At 41.8% G+C, this 17,848-nt stretch overlaps 1 protein-coding gene across 3 annotated transcripts; it reads right to left on the reverse strand.

The window, feature by feature from the left end:
* Positions 1-180: 180 nt before the first annotated feature.
* pan3 (poly(A) specific ribonuclease subunit PAN3) lies at positions 181-17,400 on the reverse strand. 3 transcript variants are annotated; one of them, XM_061064685.1, is made up of 18 exons: positions 16,677-17,395; positions 15,828-15,949; positions 14,300-14,372; positions 14,131-14,201; positions 13,847-13,997; positions 13,489-13,706; positions 12,937-13,041; positions 12,782-12,839; positions 12,085-12,246; positions 11,443-11,559; positions 9,561-9,662; positions 8,277-8,442; positions 7,911-7,998; positions 7,616-7,755; positions 6,361-6,490; positions 3,854-3,918; positions 3,496-3,634; positions 181-2,684 (listed from the first exon to the last, which is right to left on the reverse strand). In XM_061064685.1, the coding sequence occupies exons 1-18, from the start codon at positions 17,011-17,013 to the stop codon at positions 2,544-2,546; spliced, it is 2,385 nt and encodes a 794-aa protein (XP_060920668.1). In that variant the 5' UTR covers positions 17,014-17,395; the 3' UTR covers positions 181-2,543. The 3 variants fall into 3 exon arrangements, with proteins under 3 accessions (XP_060920668.1, XP_060920669.1, XP_060920670.1); XM_061064686.1 differs by having other exon boundaries at positions 13,853-13,997; positions 16,677-17,394; XM_061064687.1 differs by lacking the exons at positions 181-2,684; positions 3,496-3,634; positions 3,854-3,918 and adding an exon at positions 4,348-4,914 and having other exon boundaries at positions 16,677-17,400.
* Between the last annotated feature and the right edge of the window lie 448 nt (positions 17,401-17,848).

A 17,848-nucleotide genomic window follows, 5' to 3' on the forward strand; every position in this document is an offset into this window, starting at 1 on the left:
CCTCATAGACAAAGAGAAAAGAGAAGGCTCAATAAATGTTTTCTTGGTCAAACAGTTTTCCTTTTTCCAGTTTTAAAATCAATGATCTTTGCATACATTGCTATAAAGATGTCACAAAATAATATCACATCTCTCTATCAAAGGCCGTCATCGGTTTACAAAAAGTCAGGAGTCTGTGTATCTGTTTTGGTATTCTTTATTAAAATACTGCTGTACACACAAATATTGCAAAATTTGAGACGAATGAACACAAGAGGGGCATAAAACATACTAAGATGGTGATTGTAGTTGTGTTGATGTGGGGGGGGGGGGGGGAGAAGAAGGTTGACACTAATTTTAACTGGAGTGTGTGTTGTGATGTGGAAGGTGATATGAACACTGACATTGTGTAGGTCGTGTTGGAGGGCTTGTGTGTGTATGTGTGTGTGTTTTGCGGATTTCCTTTTCTAAAGCACCACATTCACCAAATATGTTTTTGTCTGTTTGTGTCACTAAAACAGAGGAAGTAGTACATGATCTAACTCACCCTGCACATTTGTTGCCCTCAAATACGGACCATGAAAAGCCAGGACACTGTTCTTGTTTAGTCTAACCTTCACTTTGACTCTTCTCTTAGCTAACGTGACGTTACCCTGTTTTCTTCTGATGTTTGACATTTTTGTCAAAATCTACCAATAACAAGGCACCAGTAGATTATTCAAGAACAGTGGTTTGACAGAGCTTGTTTGATCTCGTTATCTAGGTGAACCAGGTTTGCACCAAAGTCATTCAGTCAATTAGAAGACTGATTTTGAGAAAATATTCAAATCATCATCAGAGTATGAACTGTGCTTAAGGGCAACATGAAATACCTCCCAGCATAATCTCCACAATGCCGTTTACTTCCTAAAACCTCGATCTGAAGACCCCACTCCACTGTAGCTCATCTATCTGACTGGACTGGGGGCGGCCGATGACAGTCAAACACATTCAATCATCCGGCCCCTCCAGCTGTTTGTCATCCTGAGAGAAATCCAAGCCATCCGAGTGAATGCATCAGCCTGGCTGCTGCATTGTCTCCAGCACATTTTGTAAATCATGATCTTTAAAAGTCAAATTAAACAACAACAAAAAACAACTTTTGGTGCCCAGTGCCCTGTTCCTCTTCTCTCCTTTGCCCTTCATCCCGTTCCCCTACCTAAACCCCTGCTGGAATTGGTCCACAGAATAATAAAATGTTGAGGCAAAAATTAACTGCCCTCCAATTTCCCATCATGCATTTCTGCACAATATCTGAGCTAAGACAAAAACCAGCTAGAAAAATCACAAAAAAGCATCTCTTTTTCTTAAATGTAGAGGGGCCACGCCCCCTGAGGGGAAGTAAAGTTTAGGATAAAAGCAGAGAAGAAGAGGGGAGAGTAAGAGTGTGAGACAGAAAGGGGACATTTGGGGGTAGGGGGGCACGGGTGGGGGACAAAATAAGGACATTCCACAAAGAGGCAGCTGTGGCTCCACCTCAACAGAAGCCCCACCCGCAGGCTACACCCATTTGCTGGACAGCCAAATCAAAAGTCAAGTCAAAAGTCGACCTGTCCTCGAGCAGTTCACGTCACTGTGGTGTCCGTTAACAAAAGGCGACTGCTGCTTATGTAACAAACACTTGGTAGATGGTATCAGGACAAGACACCCCTTTCTCAGTGCCAAGAAAAAAACCATGTTTCATCCCCATATCCCAACCCATGCCAGCCCACCCACTTACCCACCCATCACTCTCACATATGAGCCTGATGTTCCAGAATCTGCTGAACTAAAATGTTAGAAATTCATAGATTCTTCCAGTTTTGAGAAATCTTCCCACCCAGCCAAAGTGGTTTGTCCTTTCTGAAGGGGAACCAACAACCAAGGCGAAGGTGAGCTGGCACATTTCATTAAACAGGTGCCATCTCTCCTCAACGAGAGCCTTGAGTGGTGTGTCCCGTCTCTCAGTGCGTCACAATGAAGGGGTGTGGTCTCCAGACGGAAGAGAGACGCAGTCAATGCAAAGCTGGGTTTCTTTTTGTTTTTTTTGTTTGTCATTCTTAATCTGCTCTGTTTTTTATGTCCGTGTGTGTGACTTTAGCTCTCAGTACACCCTGTGGGCCACTCACACTTATTTATATATAAAAAAAAAAATTAAAATCTTAGTGCATCCTCCTCTGAAAAATAAACCCCAACTGTAGAAATAAACGATAAAAGCAGGAAAATGTTCAAAACCTCTTGGTTTGTTTCTCGTTTTGTTCCCCAAATCTAAAAAAATGTCCTCATACTCGTTTGTCACAGCTTCCGTATTTGTCCTTGTTTCTTTTTGTTTACAATTTTCAGCTGCGGGGCTTAGGAAAACTAAAAAAAATACACTTTAGAAAAAGCCTTCCTGGTGGACAGGGTCAGTGTATGTGACTGAGGTTCACAAAGCCCCGCCCGGCTGCCTTAGCCATGCTGATGTCATCTCCATGAGCCTGGTCCTCCCCTGTAGTGCAATAGTGTGCTCCAGGTCCGGCAGTCCCACTCCGGGCCCAAAGAGAAAGCTACAGAGAACCGGAGGCAGAAGCCTGCAGCTCCTGGAAGGTACTGTCGAAGCAGCGCTTCAGGTCCGAGTAGGTCACAACCAGGACGCTTTTCTCATCTCGAGCCACCAGGCTGATCTTCTCAGGAACGCCCGCATCCAGCTGCAGAAACACAGAAACACACAGTTGATAAATGGATTTGGAAAAAGTTTTGATGTTTGAATCAAAAATAAACTTTTTGGAATAAATATTATTACAAGTTTTGAGGAGGGTTGCACAGATAAGTTGGTTACTGATAAATCAGTTGTCAAATTTCCTGATAAAATTAAATTACTTTGCAAGCACAAACTGATTTTAATTATTTAGGAGTGGAGCCAGATGACACTCCTCATCTGAGATAAACACAATGCATATGTTATCAGTGAATGAGTCACGTGGATATTAATAACACACATATGTGTGAAGCTTTAAACCGCTTCACACTGTCACACCGAAAAGAGGAACAACAGAAGTGTGAAAAATACAATTTTGGAGAGATTAACAAGAACATTCAGTTGGTGTTTATTTTTAAGGCTGTTTTGAATGTTTGGTTGGGTTTTAATTTGTGTTAACTGCTGGTAAACTATGAATTAGCTCCATCTCTTTTTTGTTTAGCTCAGTGAAGCCAAGAAGAAAATGACTTCTGATAGAATATTTCAAAAGGGATTGAAGGATTTTCAATTTCACTGCTTTTGCCTCTGACCAGCTGCTCACAGAACACCAAATGTCACTGATGGAAGCTGGCCAGTTACAGAGCTAATTTAACTCTCTCTCTCTTCGGCAATCTGTTGGAAATGTCATGCATGTCTTTTGATTTTTCCAGTGCATATAAAGCATGAACAGATGTTCTTAAAGTAGGCCACTCTGCATATTTGACTAAATCATACACATTAAACAGTTTATTATCAAGAGCTGTGTAGATTAACAAACTGACTTTGTTGAGGCAGGAGACAATGTGGCTCAGGTCGATCCAGGGCGTCCCGGCTTCTGTCACCTGGTGAAACAGGTGATCCCGGAAAAGCTTCAACAGGTAGCGGTCGCCAGTCTCTGACCACGACGGGTCCTTTTGAAACCTAATGCAACAACCCAACATCAGAATCAGAATCAGCTTTATTGGCCATGTATACTAAAAAGACTCATATATATATAGAAGGCTAAATAAGACTACAGTGCTGTGGTGAGCAGTGCACAATTGCATCTGTAACAGATGGTTAATATAGACCTGACATGTGACAGGATCCCTGAACTACAAGTCTCATGTACTGGTGGATGCGTGTACAGTTGCTACTTACTCGGGCCGCTCGTTGATGGTGCCCAGTTTGGCCAACAGGCGGAAGAGACGGCCGTTTTGCACCTCCTGCAAGTAAACAATGATTACATGTAGTTTTTCCTTTCTTTATGGGACAGTTGGTGAGGAAGAGGCGGGAAGGAAGAGAGAAACGTATCACCTGCAACAAACGTCCTCTTACAGAACACAAGCTATCTGTTGTTTTGTTGGTGTAACCGTTCAACTTATGGATGCTCAAACATTTTCAGAAAGACACATCCCTGAAGTAGGTTTACACAGAGAGGAAATTCAGTGTGATTGAATCAGATTTTAAACTGGAGCTTAAAGGGATAAGCCAAATAATGTTAGGACAGTCCTAATTTCTCCAGGAAAAAAAACCCTACAGTAACAGAAATTAGCACAAACTAATAGACAAATATGGAATTTAACACAAATTGAAGAAAATATTCTTAATTTGCATTTAACACTACTGTGGGGTTATATACATTTAATTTAATTAATAGACAAACAAGCAAATAGATAAATGATAACATGAAGAGAGAATGAAAAAACAAATTAAAATACTTTCTTACACTATAAAGCAGGAAGTATGGGACACGTCTTTCTTATAAATAAACATGGTTTAACAGAAGACTTCTCATCACCGCAGGGAGCACTGAAACTGAAACCTTTGGCATTTCACTTTTCAGTCGTACATGGTGCTGGACCGTTTCCTCACAGGTTCCAGAGAACACTTCCTCCTCACTGAAGTCAACCAGAAGAGGCGGCAAATTCTCCTAAATACATTCAGTTTTCTATAAAGTCTCAACTGAACATTCATAGAAACCCAAGGATAACAGTGGCCATCTCCAACACCACAGATGACTTGATAAAAATCCTAAACATCAAACTGACTTCCCGAAGAGTTATGTCACCGTCTTATTTACTGGAATGTTTAGAGGTCAGTAGCAGTCATTCTGTCAACAGGTAGTAGCTCACCTTTCACTTCTGTAGATCTAATTTACCCATGCCTTTCCTCTCTCTTCCTCCTCTCTGCCTGTCTCACCCTGTCAAACGTTTTCTGCACTGTTGGACAAAGTGAAAAGGATTGAAAACCAGCCTACTATGTTTTCTTGCTTATTGTGGGGAAAAGTTTACCACCATAGGATTTCTATCAACAATTCAGGGCGATCTAACTTTTCCATGCAAAGTCGTTCTGTAGGCAGCATCTGAAGACACTCCCACATACGCAACAACACTTGATGTTTGGAGATGAAGACTACACTAACTGTCTTCAAGTAAGAATACACATGTTGTAGTAACCAGGACTATCATGGAGCCACGTTTCTTGGCTTGTCTTGTAGTCACAGCTACACAGACGGACTTAAAACAATCTGTCAGCCGATATAAACTCAGTTCATGTGATGCAAGGAAACAGGAGTTCCCCTACCAATGTTGTGAATAATTAAACTTTTCAAAGTCTGTTTCATCCTGCTGGTTAACTAACACTAGCAAGCAGCCATCTACAGATAACAGGCTGATGTGAAGAAACACAAACAGCAGGAACAAATGGAGTGTGCTGAAATGCTGTAGGCGAGCTGAAACAGATGGGGATCATTTCATTTACTTATATATGCATGATGATGACAGTGGTCCTTTTGTCCTTTTCTTGTTTTAATGTCTAGAAGATGACGTAAAAAGAAAGCTGGTTCAATCCTGACAGCAATGATGTAGATGTCCTTGTTAATGAGCCTGAGGATTATTCATTATATTTCACATTCAATCATGCGTTTGAAAGGTAAACACTTCTGTTGTGTGTTCTGCTGGAATTGGTTGAAAGATGCATCCATGTTGAATTGAGTTAGGAGTTATAAGGGATATTAAAAAAAACAGGGTTCAAACCTCTGTATCAGGCAAAGAACAACATCGCTCATGTCCCCTTGTACATTCTTCTTAAGCTTAATGCATGGAAGACATGGTAACCAGGCCATGCCCTTAGCAACAGCACGACATGAGCAGATCACATGTTTGAACTAACAGAAACTAAAAAGAAGAAAAGGAACTAACATTTTGTCTGTAGCATGTTTGATTACTAAAGAGTTACATTTCCGAACCATATGTTGCTCTTCTCTTGTGAGCCCTGCTGGACATTGGATATAAATCATCGTTTGCATCAGATGGTGGTAAAAATACCAAATTACATCGTTGTTGAGAAATGTGTTCAGGGGTGTCGGTATGTAAAGGGGAAGTAAGGGCAGTAACGAGAAGAAAGATGAAATGAGGGTCGGCTGTTTCACAAATTTAAACTTTAACATGGGGAAGCTTATCTCAAGGCGAGACTGCAAAGCCTATAATATACCCTACAACATCCTGTGTGGAAACAACTTCCCTCTTAGCGCACCAAAACATGCCCTATTTCTGACTATCACAAGAAAATTACCCTGAAAAAATACAGCATTACCGTGAGTGCTCACACATGCTTTCTGTGACTTTGAACATTTTTATGGACGTACTGCAGTGCCCTCCACATACCTTGGCCAGGTCCTCCTCGATGACATCATTCCTCATCTGCGATGCATCAAGTTGTGTGTAGAATCGAGCTCCGATCATTGGCATGATGTCATTGACGCTGCGCAGACGAGACTGTTCAGTCAGCAGATACCTGCATGTTAACAAACACATTCGAGTTTGTCTTAATACATGTGAGAAAGGCTGAGTACTTCTGTACAAAGTATTGATTTTATGCCAACTCTCAGTCTTGAAGCAGGGTTTTTATAGGTATTATAATCTGCACTACACAATGGGTGATGAAGTAAATACCAGCTCTTCAAACCACCTCTAAAGTTGATTAAAAAAAGACACTGACTTCAGAAGTTTAAATGTGAAATCGTCAATATAATCATGAAGCGCCAATTCATAACAAGGGCTTTCTCGAGACGCTTTACAAAAAAGCATATGGGATAATACGCAGGCAGGATTTCTCCTTTGTATTCCTTGTGTTCCTGTTGTCCACACTTCCTTGCCGCTGAGGTCGGCTGCAGGCTGTGCATTATAATATTTCAAGGTGCTACGTCAAGAGGACACCCAGCTCGCTTATTAAAGCAAGTTGATGCTGCAGACATACTTATCAAGCAATGCTAGAAAACCTCGAAACATTCATCAGACATTCAGTATCTGACCAGTGACTAAAAGTTCAAAAGATCTGCACAACAACATCATTTGTATCCTACACGACTGAAATTCTGAACTTTATTGATTATAGTCTTAACTTGTGGGGACAAGCTAGAGAAGTTGTAAAACTGGGAATTTGTTCTAACCATGTCATTTTTGAAACATTAAAAACTACTGCACCATGGTAAACAAGTAAAGGGCGTGCAGCTAAAGATCAACACTTTGTTGTTCACACAGAATGTCAATATTTACAGATTCCAATTTAAATCATTTGTGAATGGGGTATTTATGTTTGTGTATTAAGTCTCTGTAACATAAGACGTGAACCATTCAATGGAGGAACTGAAAGGGGGCAGTATGGAGTGATCCTGCTTGTACTCTGGACAACTTCTAATGATAGAAATTTGAAAATATACTCTGCAATGCACTAACCTGAACTGTTGGGCTGGGACTGTTTGTGGTGTGATTAATATGAATGAGCCTACTTGTTGCCAGCAAGGCAAAGAATGAATATTGACAGAGAGGACGTTCACAGAACTTCCCAGTTAACTACAGACACGTGGTCCCTGTCCAAAATGACAGACGGCTTCATGCTGTGCTGCCTTCTTTTTCTTACAGAATGAGGTTTTTGAGGTCTGAAGAGTAGTTGATGGACACCAGCTCCATGGCCTTCTGCAGGTTCTCCCTTTGAATGCCAGCCAGGGAGTTACAAGCCAGTGCCAGCACAACCTTGCCCAGTGACACTAGGTCCGCTTGCTACACGACAAAACACACACAAATAACAAAAACAGTGATCAGAAAGAGTGCTCTGTGGTATTTGAAAAGCCATGCCAAGGTTGTTAAGCAGATGTAGAACCCGTATGGGATTGATTTTGATGGTTACCTGTCAAAAACTAGATCAAAGTAAGTACCTGGTACTGAGGCATCAGGGCGAGATGATTTGTCTGACTGCTGTCAAACGTTAAGACATCAAACACCCCAACACAGTTCACCCGTAGCCTAAAAAGATAGAAGAGCATTAACATGAGTAGATTGTTCACATGTCTGTATTAAGTTTGCACATCCACATTGACGTGAAAAAAAGAAATCATCACCTGAGAAAAGTCTTCTGCTTTTCATGAATTTACAGTCATATCTAGACTTTCTGAACAGAAAATATAAAATCACACTGTTCTGTGTGCCACTATGTACGGATACTTGCGATAAGCTGTTATCTACAGCAATCAGCATCCATGCTAAATAACGACAAGTCTACTGAGGTGGTAAAGTGTGTGTACCTGGTCTTGCCAGTAATAAGAATCTTGCTGGGGTCCATGACGCGGCATGCCAGGCCGGCAGTGTGGATGGTTCGCAGGGCAGAGCTCAGCTGGACGATGTAGGCCCAAATCAGAGACTCTGGAAGCAGACCTGCGTGCTGCCGTGGAGGTGGAGGTTCATGTTGTCCTGCACACAAGGAGATGCTTTATCACACACATGCAGCCTGCAGGTCAAAATGCTACTTCTGAAATAAACCTCAGACTGTCGCTGACTTCTATCTGATAAAGAAAAAAAACATTTTCTGAATGAACCGATTTATCCAAACATCATAATCACCAGAAACATTGTTCTGTCTTTAATTTACTTCATTTGTCTTACCGAAAGTTCAAATAAATATTGAATTTACAATCTTTAAAAGTGGAATCCATAAAAATGTGATTCCTGACATGTTTGACATTCCTAAAATATATTTTTTTAAATGTAATTGTAATTTTTTCTTTTGATTGGCTTATCCTTTCAGTCTCATATGAAAGAAATATGGCCGGTAATTCAGCCCACTGTTCTCAGAAACCATTGTTTATTATCATGCATTCTTACATTTCTCTGCAACATTAAACAACAAAAGGGATGGGCAACTTTACTCAGGCGGCAGTGTTAGGGTGTGAACAGCTCTACAAAAGCCACAATTTCACACTGAGAATGCTTGTGCTGACTTTGTTTGCTCGTCAATAAGTCAATCCAGACAGAAATATGGCTGCACTATGTGATCCAGGGCTTTAGAGCTATTAATCAAGTATGTTACCCTGCACTGTTCCCCAGATTCATACATCGTAGTGAGATTCAAATGTTTCTTTAAGACTAGACAAAGGCAATGGTCTGTGTGGTTTTGCTTCCTCTGTTTGTATCCCTGTAGGTAGGCCTTACAGCACCTGTCCTAGGATCAGTTTCAGCCACAAGTCCCCATGGCTGTGGCACACACAAACACACGCACGCATGCTAACCGTCAAAGTAGGACAGTTTCTGAACATGTGACTCTTCTTTGATACGGGGCGTTGTAGACCTTTTACCTTCTTGGGAAAAGTGCCTTTATTTCAAGTCAGCCGTGTGGCTTTGTGTGGAACAATCTAAGCAGTTTAAAGGCACACGTGAGAATAACTGCACGCAATGAACACACATACTGTTACAGACCCAGGCCTGTGACCTGATTAGCAAGCATGTAAACAAACACACAATGTGTGAAGCAGGGTTTGTAGAGGTGATGCTGGGTCTATTTCAGTGTAAAGGGAGGAGGCAGATCAACTCACCCCACTTCCTCTTGGTGAAGTACGAGTCTGCTGCTGGATCATTGAAGTGTCTGCTGAACATGGTTTCGGCACCCGCATGGAAGTCATAGGAGAAGACCAATGCTAGACGGGAAAAAGTTGGATTTAGAAGGGTTAGGGCTTCTTTTCCAGCACACTAGTGGCTCCTGGTGCTTAGAACAGGCACTTCCTCTTTTTGGTTCACACCGCAGCTAGTGCCTGCGATCTGTACACCAGGTTCTATCAGAGCATCATAGCGACACAGCTTGAGAAGGGCAGAAATTTTTAAAAAGCAACAGATTTAAGAAATTCATTCAATGATATTTGACTACATGATTGATTACATGACTTTGTTTTTATGCAATGTCCTGTATGGTTGTTAACCTGTTTGGCACCTATGTTGTGTTTTTATGCCCTCTGTGCATGGGAAGTTCCCCTAGGGATAATAAAGGTTTCATTCATTTAATCCCTGCAGCCTTTTCCCAACCTTGCAATGTTGACCATTCTCTGACCAATGAAACAAACAAACCCATAACCAAAATTATGTACATCTACAAATTCCCTCCTTTCATATTCAATATATTGATCCCCTGCTGTCTGCAATGTTATATAAACTTCAAAGAGTACAGTGAACTAGGTCTTTAATGGATTTGGAAAGCTATATGCTAGAGACTTATTTGTCTGCAGTGAAGTAGACAGCTGAGCCTTCCTAGTGAGGCTCTGGTTTCACTATTTTCTTTCATGGTCTACCAAATCTGACCTTAAGGTCGTGTCTTTATCGAGAGTCTATAAAGTAAATCTATATTGAAAATTATCCGATACCTGATCACTTCTAGTGATTGTTTATCCATGCTGAAAAATGATAGCCATCCACTTAGCCACTTTCTGGTGCCTTGTGTTGTATATCTATTGACCAATCGTAGGCTGCATTCTTAACTTTCCACCAACCAGAGGCTCATTACAAATGTGAGTCAGTGTTGATCTCCAAGAGTGTTTGTAAAGTGAGATAATAATATCTGTTATGATGAAGAACAGTGGAGCCACATTGACCTATTCACTGATGTGTAGACTATTCTTTGTGCAATTGGATGACATTAAAATGAGAAATTGACAAACAGCAATGTGTAATGGGTTACAGCGGCCAGCGGCAGCCAAAGCACTAGACCGGCCTGTCGGCAGCAGCAGTCTCGCCGCTATATTTATATTTTTTCGCCATTACCAGCTTTCTCCATAGAGCCTGTTAGCATAGCTTCCAAGCAATATGGCGGACGTTAAGTTTCGATTCTGGGAGTGAGCTCCCACCCACTGATCTGTGATTGGTCTGTAGCTTCAGTGGTCGAAAATCTGAGGAACTAGCGTTGTAGTTTCACCCCGCTAACCGCAACAGCTTCCAGTGACGCAAAATGACGATTTTTGCGTCACTGGAAGCTCCTTTACAGACGTAGAAATACAAAGATTTCCCATCTCAGGGGAAAATGAGGGCTGGATGCACAACCATTCAAAAATACTAACAGGTTTCTAATGATACAAAGCTTAATGCAAATGGGTGAAGTATCCCTTTAAGTGAGCTGCCCCCATGCAGTAAAAAAACAAGGCAAAATAATTAAGTATTTTTTCGTTTATCAAATCATTCCCTTTTTCAACCTGTACTTGCTCAAGTGTTTGAATCCAATAATAAAACAACATGGTTTTCTCTCCTCCTCTCCATTTTTTCAGCGTTTTTAGATGCATACAAAGTACAGTAGAAGTAAAACTAACGATACCATTCTGTAGAAGACCAACTTTAGCACTGATAAATAAAATACCCCCAGACAACAAAAACAAGGAATTACATCCACAAACGAGTCCTACACATGAAAAGTGTTAATACACAATAAACACTCACAGTGGTCTCCAAAGGCCTTTGTGGTGAAGACCTCCCTCAGTGTTACAGAGTTCGAGTGCTGAATCTTCTTCCACATGTCCACCAGCATCATGCACTTGGTGTTAACGAGGCGGAAACCTGGACAGATTTAACAAAAACACAACAGACATACAGGAAATTAGAAATGATCAAAGAAGTCTCACAATGTCACAAAATCCTGTGTTACCTTCCACTACAGACATGGTGCTGCTTGCTATTGCAGAAAATAATGGTGTGGATTATTTCTTCATTATTGGGTCTTCAGCAGTGCATTGTTTTTCTTTTAACAGAAACACAGTAAAGAGAAGCCATTACCTTGTGTTGTTGTAGAAAAAAAATACCATTATGGTTCATATATTTTGACTAACTTTACTTATTTTAAATGCAGTTTTAGATTCTCAAGTTTATTGTCTCAAAATATGCATTGGTTTAATTGGAAAACGGGGCGTAGGAGAAAGTCGTCTTTGATACAAGTGTGCTTTGGAAGCATGTGATAGTCACCACTTGTTGCTTCTCATCTTATAAAGTTACCTTCAGAGTCATGGTTAAGTCATTTGTCACAGTGTCTATTTTGGATGTGTTATAATTCTCTGAAAGAACATTTCTGATCATGACATTTCTCACCGTGTATCCTCCTCAGGCAGTAAGGCAGATCATCCTTGCTGTTGACCGCCTTGTAGCAGGAGGTGATGTAGCTGAAGTTGCTGGTCTTCTGCATGCGGTTTGGAGGGGGGAGGGCCTCGAGGGGAAACAGGCTGTGGTAACTGTCCACCTCGGATGGTACATCTGCCAGATAGAAGTAGTTTCACAGTTTCAGAGGAGAAAAAAAAAATACACAAACACATGCAATCTCAAACTATTCCAATGACTCTGAGCAGGCTGTAGGTCATAACCCATAAAAACAATTACTTGTTTACACCAATACTGAACCAGTTCAAGAGTTCATAAATAACCTTTATGATTTGTTTCACATATTCTTGTCGTACTGTCTAACTGTTAAGAATTGTAACCGATACTGTGTGACAGAAAAAATAACTTGTGGGTTATTGTAAGCACACCCCACAGAGACCACAAACATCATATTTCAACAGCCTTTCGCGCTGACATGAGGAAGTCATCTCTACAATGGTTTCAGCAAGCAATGGAGGTTTGTTTACTCGGAAACCAACACTAGAGCAACATACTGGTCTTTGTCTGATACAGACAACAGCTAACATGAGTTGTGAAATGTTCTTAATACAAGAGTTCATGATTCTGCTGCACATGGGAGTAATAATAGGATAAATGACTCTTTGTTGTGACGTTACAGTAGACCCTTTACCTGGGTTCTCTGAGTGGTCAATCTGGGCCATGGTTATCAGATGTCTGTTTATCAATTCCTGGAGAAGAAATGAAGGTAGTCACATCAGACATTATTCCCCAGATGAGACACACCGATATTTAGCGTGGAACAAAATATAACTGAGTGGGAACTACCTGTCGTAGCTCATCAGCCATGAAGAAGGATGGGGCGTTTGCTTTCGGCTGCATGTAAGCCACATGGGGAGCAGTGGGGGGATAGATATGGTATGTAGGAAACACCTGCAATGAAACCAGAAAGACACAACTTCCCATTTATTGAGAATCGAAAACCAGTGGCACCAAACATGTATTATTTTTTGCATAAGCTCATGACATAAGCAACACAAATGAATTTAATGGAACAAGTCTTTTGTCAGGAGTTAAATATACAACGCAATATAAAAGTCACATTATAACTCTAGAATTTGCTTAATGTATTTTTTTTTGGGGGGGGGAAGGTGTGTTTTTTATTAAGCTAACAGACTGTGTTATGTGCTGGAGTTGAGGAGCCAACACTCTTGCAACCAAAAGAAAACTCAGATTGCGTCAAGATTTAAATGCAGGCAAATTTAAAAGCAGTGTCTCTGCTTTCATCCAATGTTTACACTTTGAAACTCTTGTAGAGTATACCTAGATTTGGCCTACAAGTACTTCCTGACTAAAATAAGAGTAGGACCCAGAACATACCATCCCAGCCATGGGTGCCGGCGTGTTGTCTGTGTAGAAGTAGGTGGTCCCCCCTACAGTCTCTTTCTGGATTATATGAGTATTTGGGTCGGACGCAGTGGTGGGTACCATGTAGTTGGCAGGGTTTGGGGTGTGGCTCCGCCGACGGGGAGCAGGTGAGCTATGTGGCGTAATTTTTGGGGAGTGGAGAGGGGAAGAACCTGCAGACAGGGACATACCTAAAATTGGAGACAAAAAAAATAACGTACTTACTAAACTGCTCAATTTCAGAGCTCAATGTGGAAAACAAAACAAAGCCATGTTGAAGTTAGATCAAAACATGTAAAAAAAAGGTGTGATTTATCAATTGGGAATTCACCATCACCTGGAGCCAGTGCAGCAGCTGTGGAGCTGCTGAGGCCCGGATGTGGGAAGATAGGCGAGGGGAAGGCCTGGACAGTGGACTGAGCCATGGTGGCCATGCGTGGAGCTCCCTTAGGGATGAACTCACTTGCTGCTGGGTTAGGAGCCTGGTGGCACAAGGACACATGTGTAAGAATTCAATGACATTTATGTACCACTTCTGTTAGTTTAAATTAAGAAAAGGGTGGAAATTAAGCAATCATAAATCACAAAAGTTAAAATTGATGGATGTGTGATCACCTTTCTCCTTTGGGAAATGCTAAGAGCACCAAAATCACTGAACAGTGAGGATGTCGGGGAATTCACTGAATCTGCAGAAGGCCAAAGGGTGTAAGAAGTTGAGTAGTGGCACCTTCAGTATTCAAACAATGTGTACTACTCTACATACGTAGTGTGGTAGGGGAATTACCATGAGCGCTGTGGCTGAAATTCTTGGCACCATCATTTAGTAGACTGGGAGAGCTGCTGCTGGTCGTCATTCGCTACATAGGACAACGTTAAGAACAGATGTGTTACAGAAGGTATTCTAGTTTTAAAGGGTTTACTAATACTGCCAACTTCATCTTGTGATATGATAACGTGAATAAAAAAGGGAACGACTGAGATCCAAAAGTGTCATGCGGCATGCCAGGAAACTGCAGCATGTGCCCAAAGTCAGCGGCATATGCTCAGGTTCAGTAGCGTGTACTGTGGCCGATAGCATGTCACAAGGGGGCCGGCAGTATGTGGTGGTCAGTAAAATGTATCCCACTCGTCTGTCACAACAGTACAGCCTATCTTCCACCACCATGATGGAGAGTACCTACACAAATATACATTTTTTGTCTTTATTAACTACATAAGTGCAACATAGTGATATTGTTTAATCAATTGAACGTTGCCCTCTTTTGTATCTTGAAAGTTGTTTCATATCTGTGTGATGATGGTAAAGAAAAGTCATTGGCGTATCCTTGACGATGATACCAGTAAGCCGGGAGCAAAGCTTATCCAAGCAAACAAGGTTAGCCTAGCCAGCGTAGCCAGTCAGAATAATCAACACTATATCACTGCACTCAATTTACAGAGGCGAGTATCTACATTCAGCATCTTCTAAAATTCTGAATTCAGATACCTGCCTCTGTAAATTGAACGCAGTAGATCTTACAGTGAAACTATATCAGATGACATCAATACATGCGGCTCAACATCTATGCCATTACTCTGCTATCAATAAAAACTGGCATCACATAAGACACCGAACATACTTTCAATACTCAGACGAGAGCAACGTATACATTTCTTTAATAACATGATGTTGCACTAAATACAAAACAAAAAGTCATTGGGGCGCTGGTGGCGCAGTGGTTAGTGCACGCGCCCCATGTATTGAGGCTGTCGTCTTAAGCGGGCGGCCCGGCTTCGCATCCCACCTGTGGCTTCTTTCCTGCATGTCGTTCCCCTCTCTCTCTCTCCCTGATTTCCGACTCTATCCACTGTCCTATCTCTCCATTAAAGGCACAAAAAGCCCAAAAATAAATCTTTAAAATAAAAAAAAAATTAAAAAGTCATAAGTAAGCGTGGTCTACCACTGGTGGTGGAAAGTAGTCGGTACTGTTGTGACAGACAAAAGGCTGGCACATGAAGCTGGCCCCCCTGATGTCATGACATCAGCCACAGCACAAGCGGCACAGCTAATAGCATACGTCAGTAAACTTCAGCACATGCTGCTGCTCCCCAAGTGGCGTGCCACTTTTCCATGTTGGCGCTGATGAAGAACGTAACTTTTTGTTTACAAAATATATTACAATACAAAATACTTTCAATATTTTTAAATAAATAGATGATTTAAGTGTATTCAAGGACAGCGAAGTAATGTGACCAGATAAGAAAAAAATAAATGTGCAATGCAATTTTTAAATCACACTGAGGATTGTAAATCCACTTTCCCCCCTTTGTACCTGCATCATTGAGTATTTAGACTCTGCTGGGCTTCCAAAGCCATTGACCCCGATAAAGCTGCTGCTGAAGTAAGAGTTGGTGAGATTGGCATCGCTCAGGGTTGTGCCTTCAATTCCTGGAACTGTGGATGACAAAAACAAATGTTTTAGGATTGATAACCAATGACTTTCCTGCACTTCAAAAGAGATGGTGGGAAAGTATGCGTTTGAGTGTCAGCATGGGTAAACATTTCCAAGACTGCAGCGAGGATGAACACCACGTCACAACAATAACTGGGTTTAAGTTTGAAAACGTGAAGTTGGTTACTTGATGTTTGTTTACGTTGAGGAACATATCCAGTGAACAACTAGCGTAGCTGTGATAATTATATAAACATTAAACTTTCATCCTGACAGCACCTCTTCAGGACGCAGAAACAACATATAACTGCACTTTAAGCAATAGCGGGAAAACGTGACAAAACACATGAAAGTGGCCAATAATAGGCTCGTTAACTGAAGCTAACTAGCTGGCTAATTGCTACACAAGCTAAATGTCGTGGGTCGTGTATTCTGCCCACTCACAGCTGTCACACTAAACACGAGCCTCCCCCGTGAACTGCAACACGTTGATAATGTTGTGGGTTGTTTTTACAGCACTATTCACACCACTTGTAGTAAAAGCTTCGCATGGGACAGCTCACGATAAAGCTGCACATGGAGAGCTTTGAGCAGTTGTTTGGCTCGCAACAGTACCCCACGTTGTTGTGAGGCCTCGCTGAATCCCCGGGCTAAATTTGAACAAAGCCAAACAAGGCCCAAAAGTAAAGTCACAGTCAGTCACTCCGTTTGCGGCCTTGTGACACTTACTTGTTAACAGCTGCCCCTCCAGAGAAGTGCCTGCAGGCCCCAGTGGTTCGTTCTTCTTGGGCACAGGGGTCCCCCCGCCTGGACAGGCCGCTGTGGAGCCACCCAGGGAATACCCCCCTGGCGTCCCGCCACCCCCAGCCATGGACAACGGGACAGGGCTGCCGCCGCCTCCGTGCAGTGGTAAGCCAGCCATGGACGGATCTTCGTGCAGAAACTGACACTCTTCTCCATAAAAGCAGGTTTTATCTTTCGCGTAGTATCGGCAAAACTTCACCTTGACATTGGGTATCCCGACACCCCCAAGCGGAGCAGCTGAAGCTGGGAGTCCACTGTTCATGGCACCGCTGCTGCCGCCGCCGCTGCTGCCGGAAGATACTCAAACATAGAGAGACGCAGATAGCTGGCGAGCTAGCCAGCTAGCCTGCAGACGCCTTTTCCCCCCTAAAATATCACTTTAGCTGGTAATAAACACTAAATATGCTACGGCACTCACATTATAAGGCTATGATGCATTTGGTTTACAAAAATCTCAGTGCATGCGCGGAGTCCTGGTCGTCGTTGTTGTCGCTATCCATGCAGCTGCCCTCTTCGTAAAGTAGCCTGTTGTTGTTTTTGCTTGCAGTCCGGCTGCTCTGCTAGGGACCAGATAGCATAGCTTTGCATTGTGGGTACCAGCGTTTGCAGCGCTTACCTGCTGCACATGCAAGCTGCAAATTGAAGTTGGTGCATGATGGAGGGAAAGCGACTGGAAAACGTAGCTGAAGGAAGTTGACATCCATTTAAAGCACTTTTTGCATTTTGATCAATTCCTTTCATTTTGCATGGTCTGCCTTGAGTTTGGTTGAGTTCCGTTTTATATTAGGCTACTGCCGAATAGATGTAATAAATGATGTCATATCACATTGTTTTTTTAGAATCCTACATACAAGAAAATGTACATTAAAAAAAGCAATTGCCAGTGAAGAAAAATTTGACATTTTATTTAAGATATTCGGTAGGCGTGAAAAATATGTTTCAAACGTAATCCGGGGAAAATATCTCATGTGAGGTTAACTTCAAGCATATTGTCTTAAAAAAGAGAGAGAGAGAGACACTCACATTCTTGTAATTGCTTTTAAAATAATGTATAACTAAAATGTATTATTATAGCCTATGCATTATTCCATTTGTGA

The sequence above is a fragment of the Labrus mixtus genome, chromosome 19, assembly GCF_963584025.1.
Source record: "Labrus mixtus chromosome 19, fLabMix1.1, whole genome shotgun sequence".
NCBI lineage: Eukaryota > Metazoa > Chordata > Actinopteri > Labriformes > Labridae > Labrus > Labrus mixtus.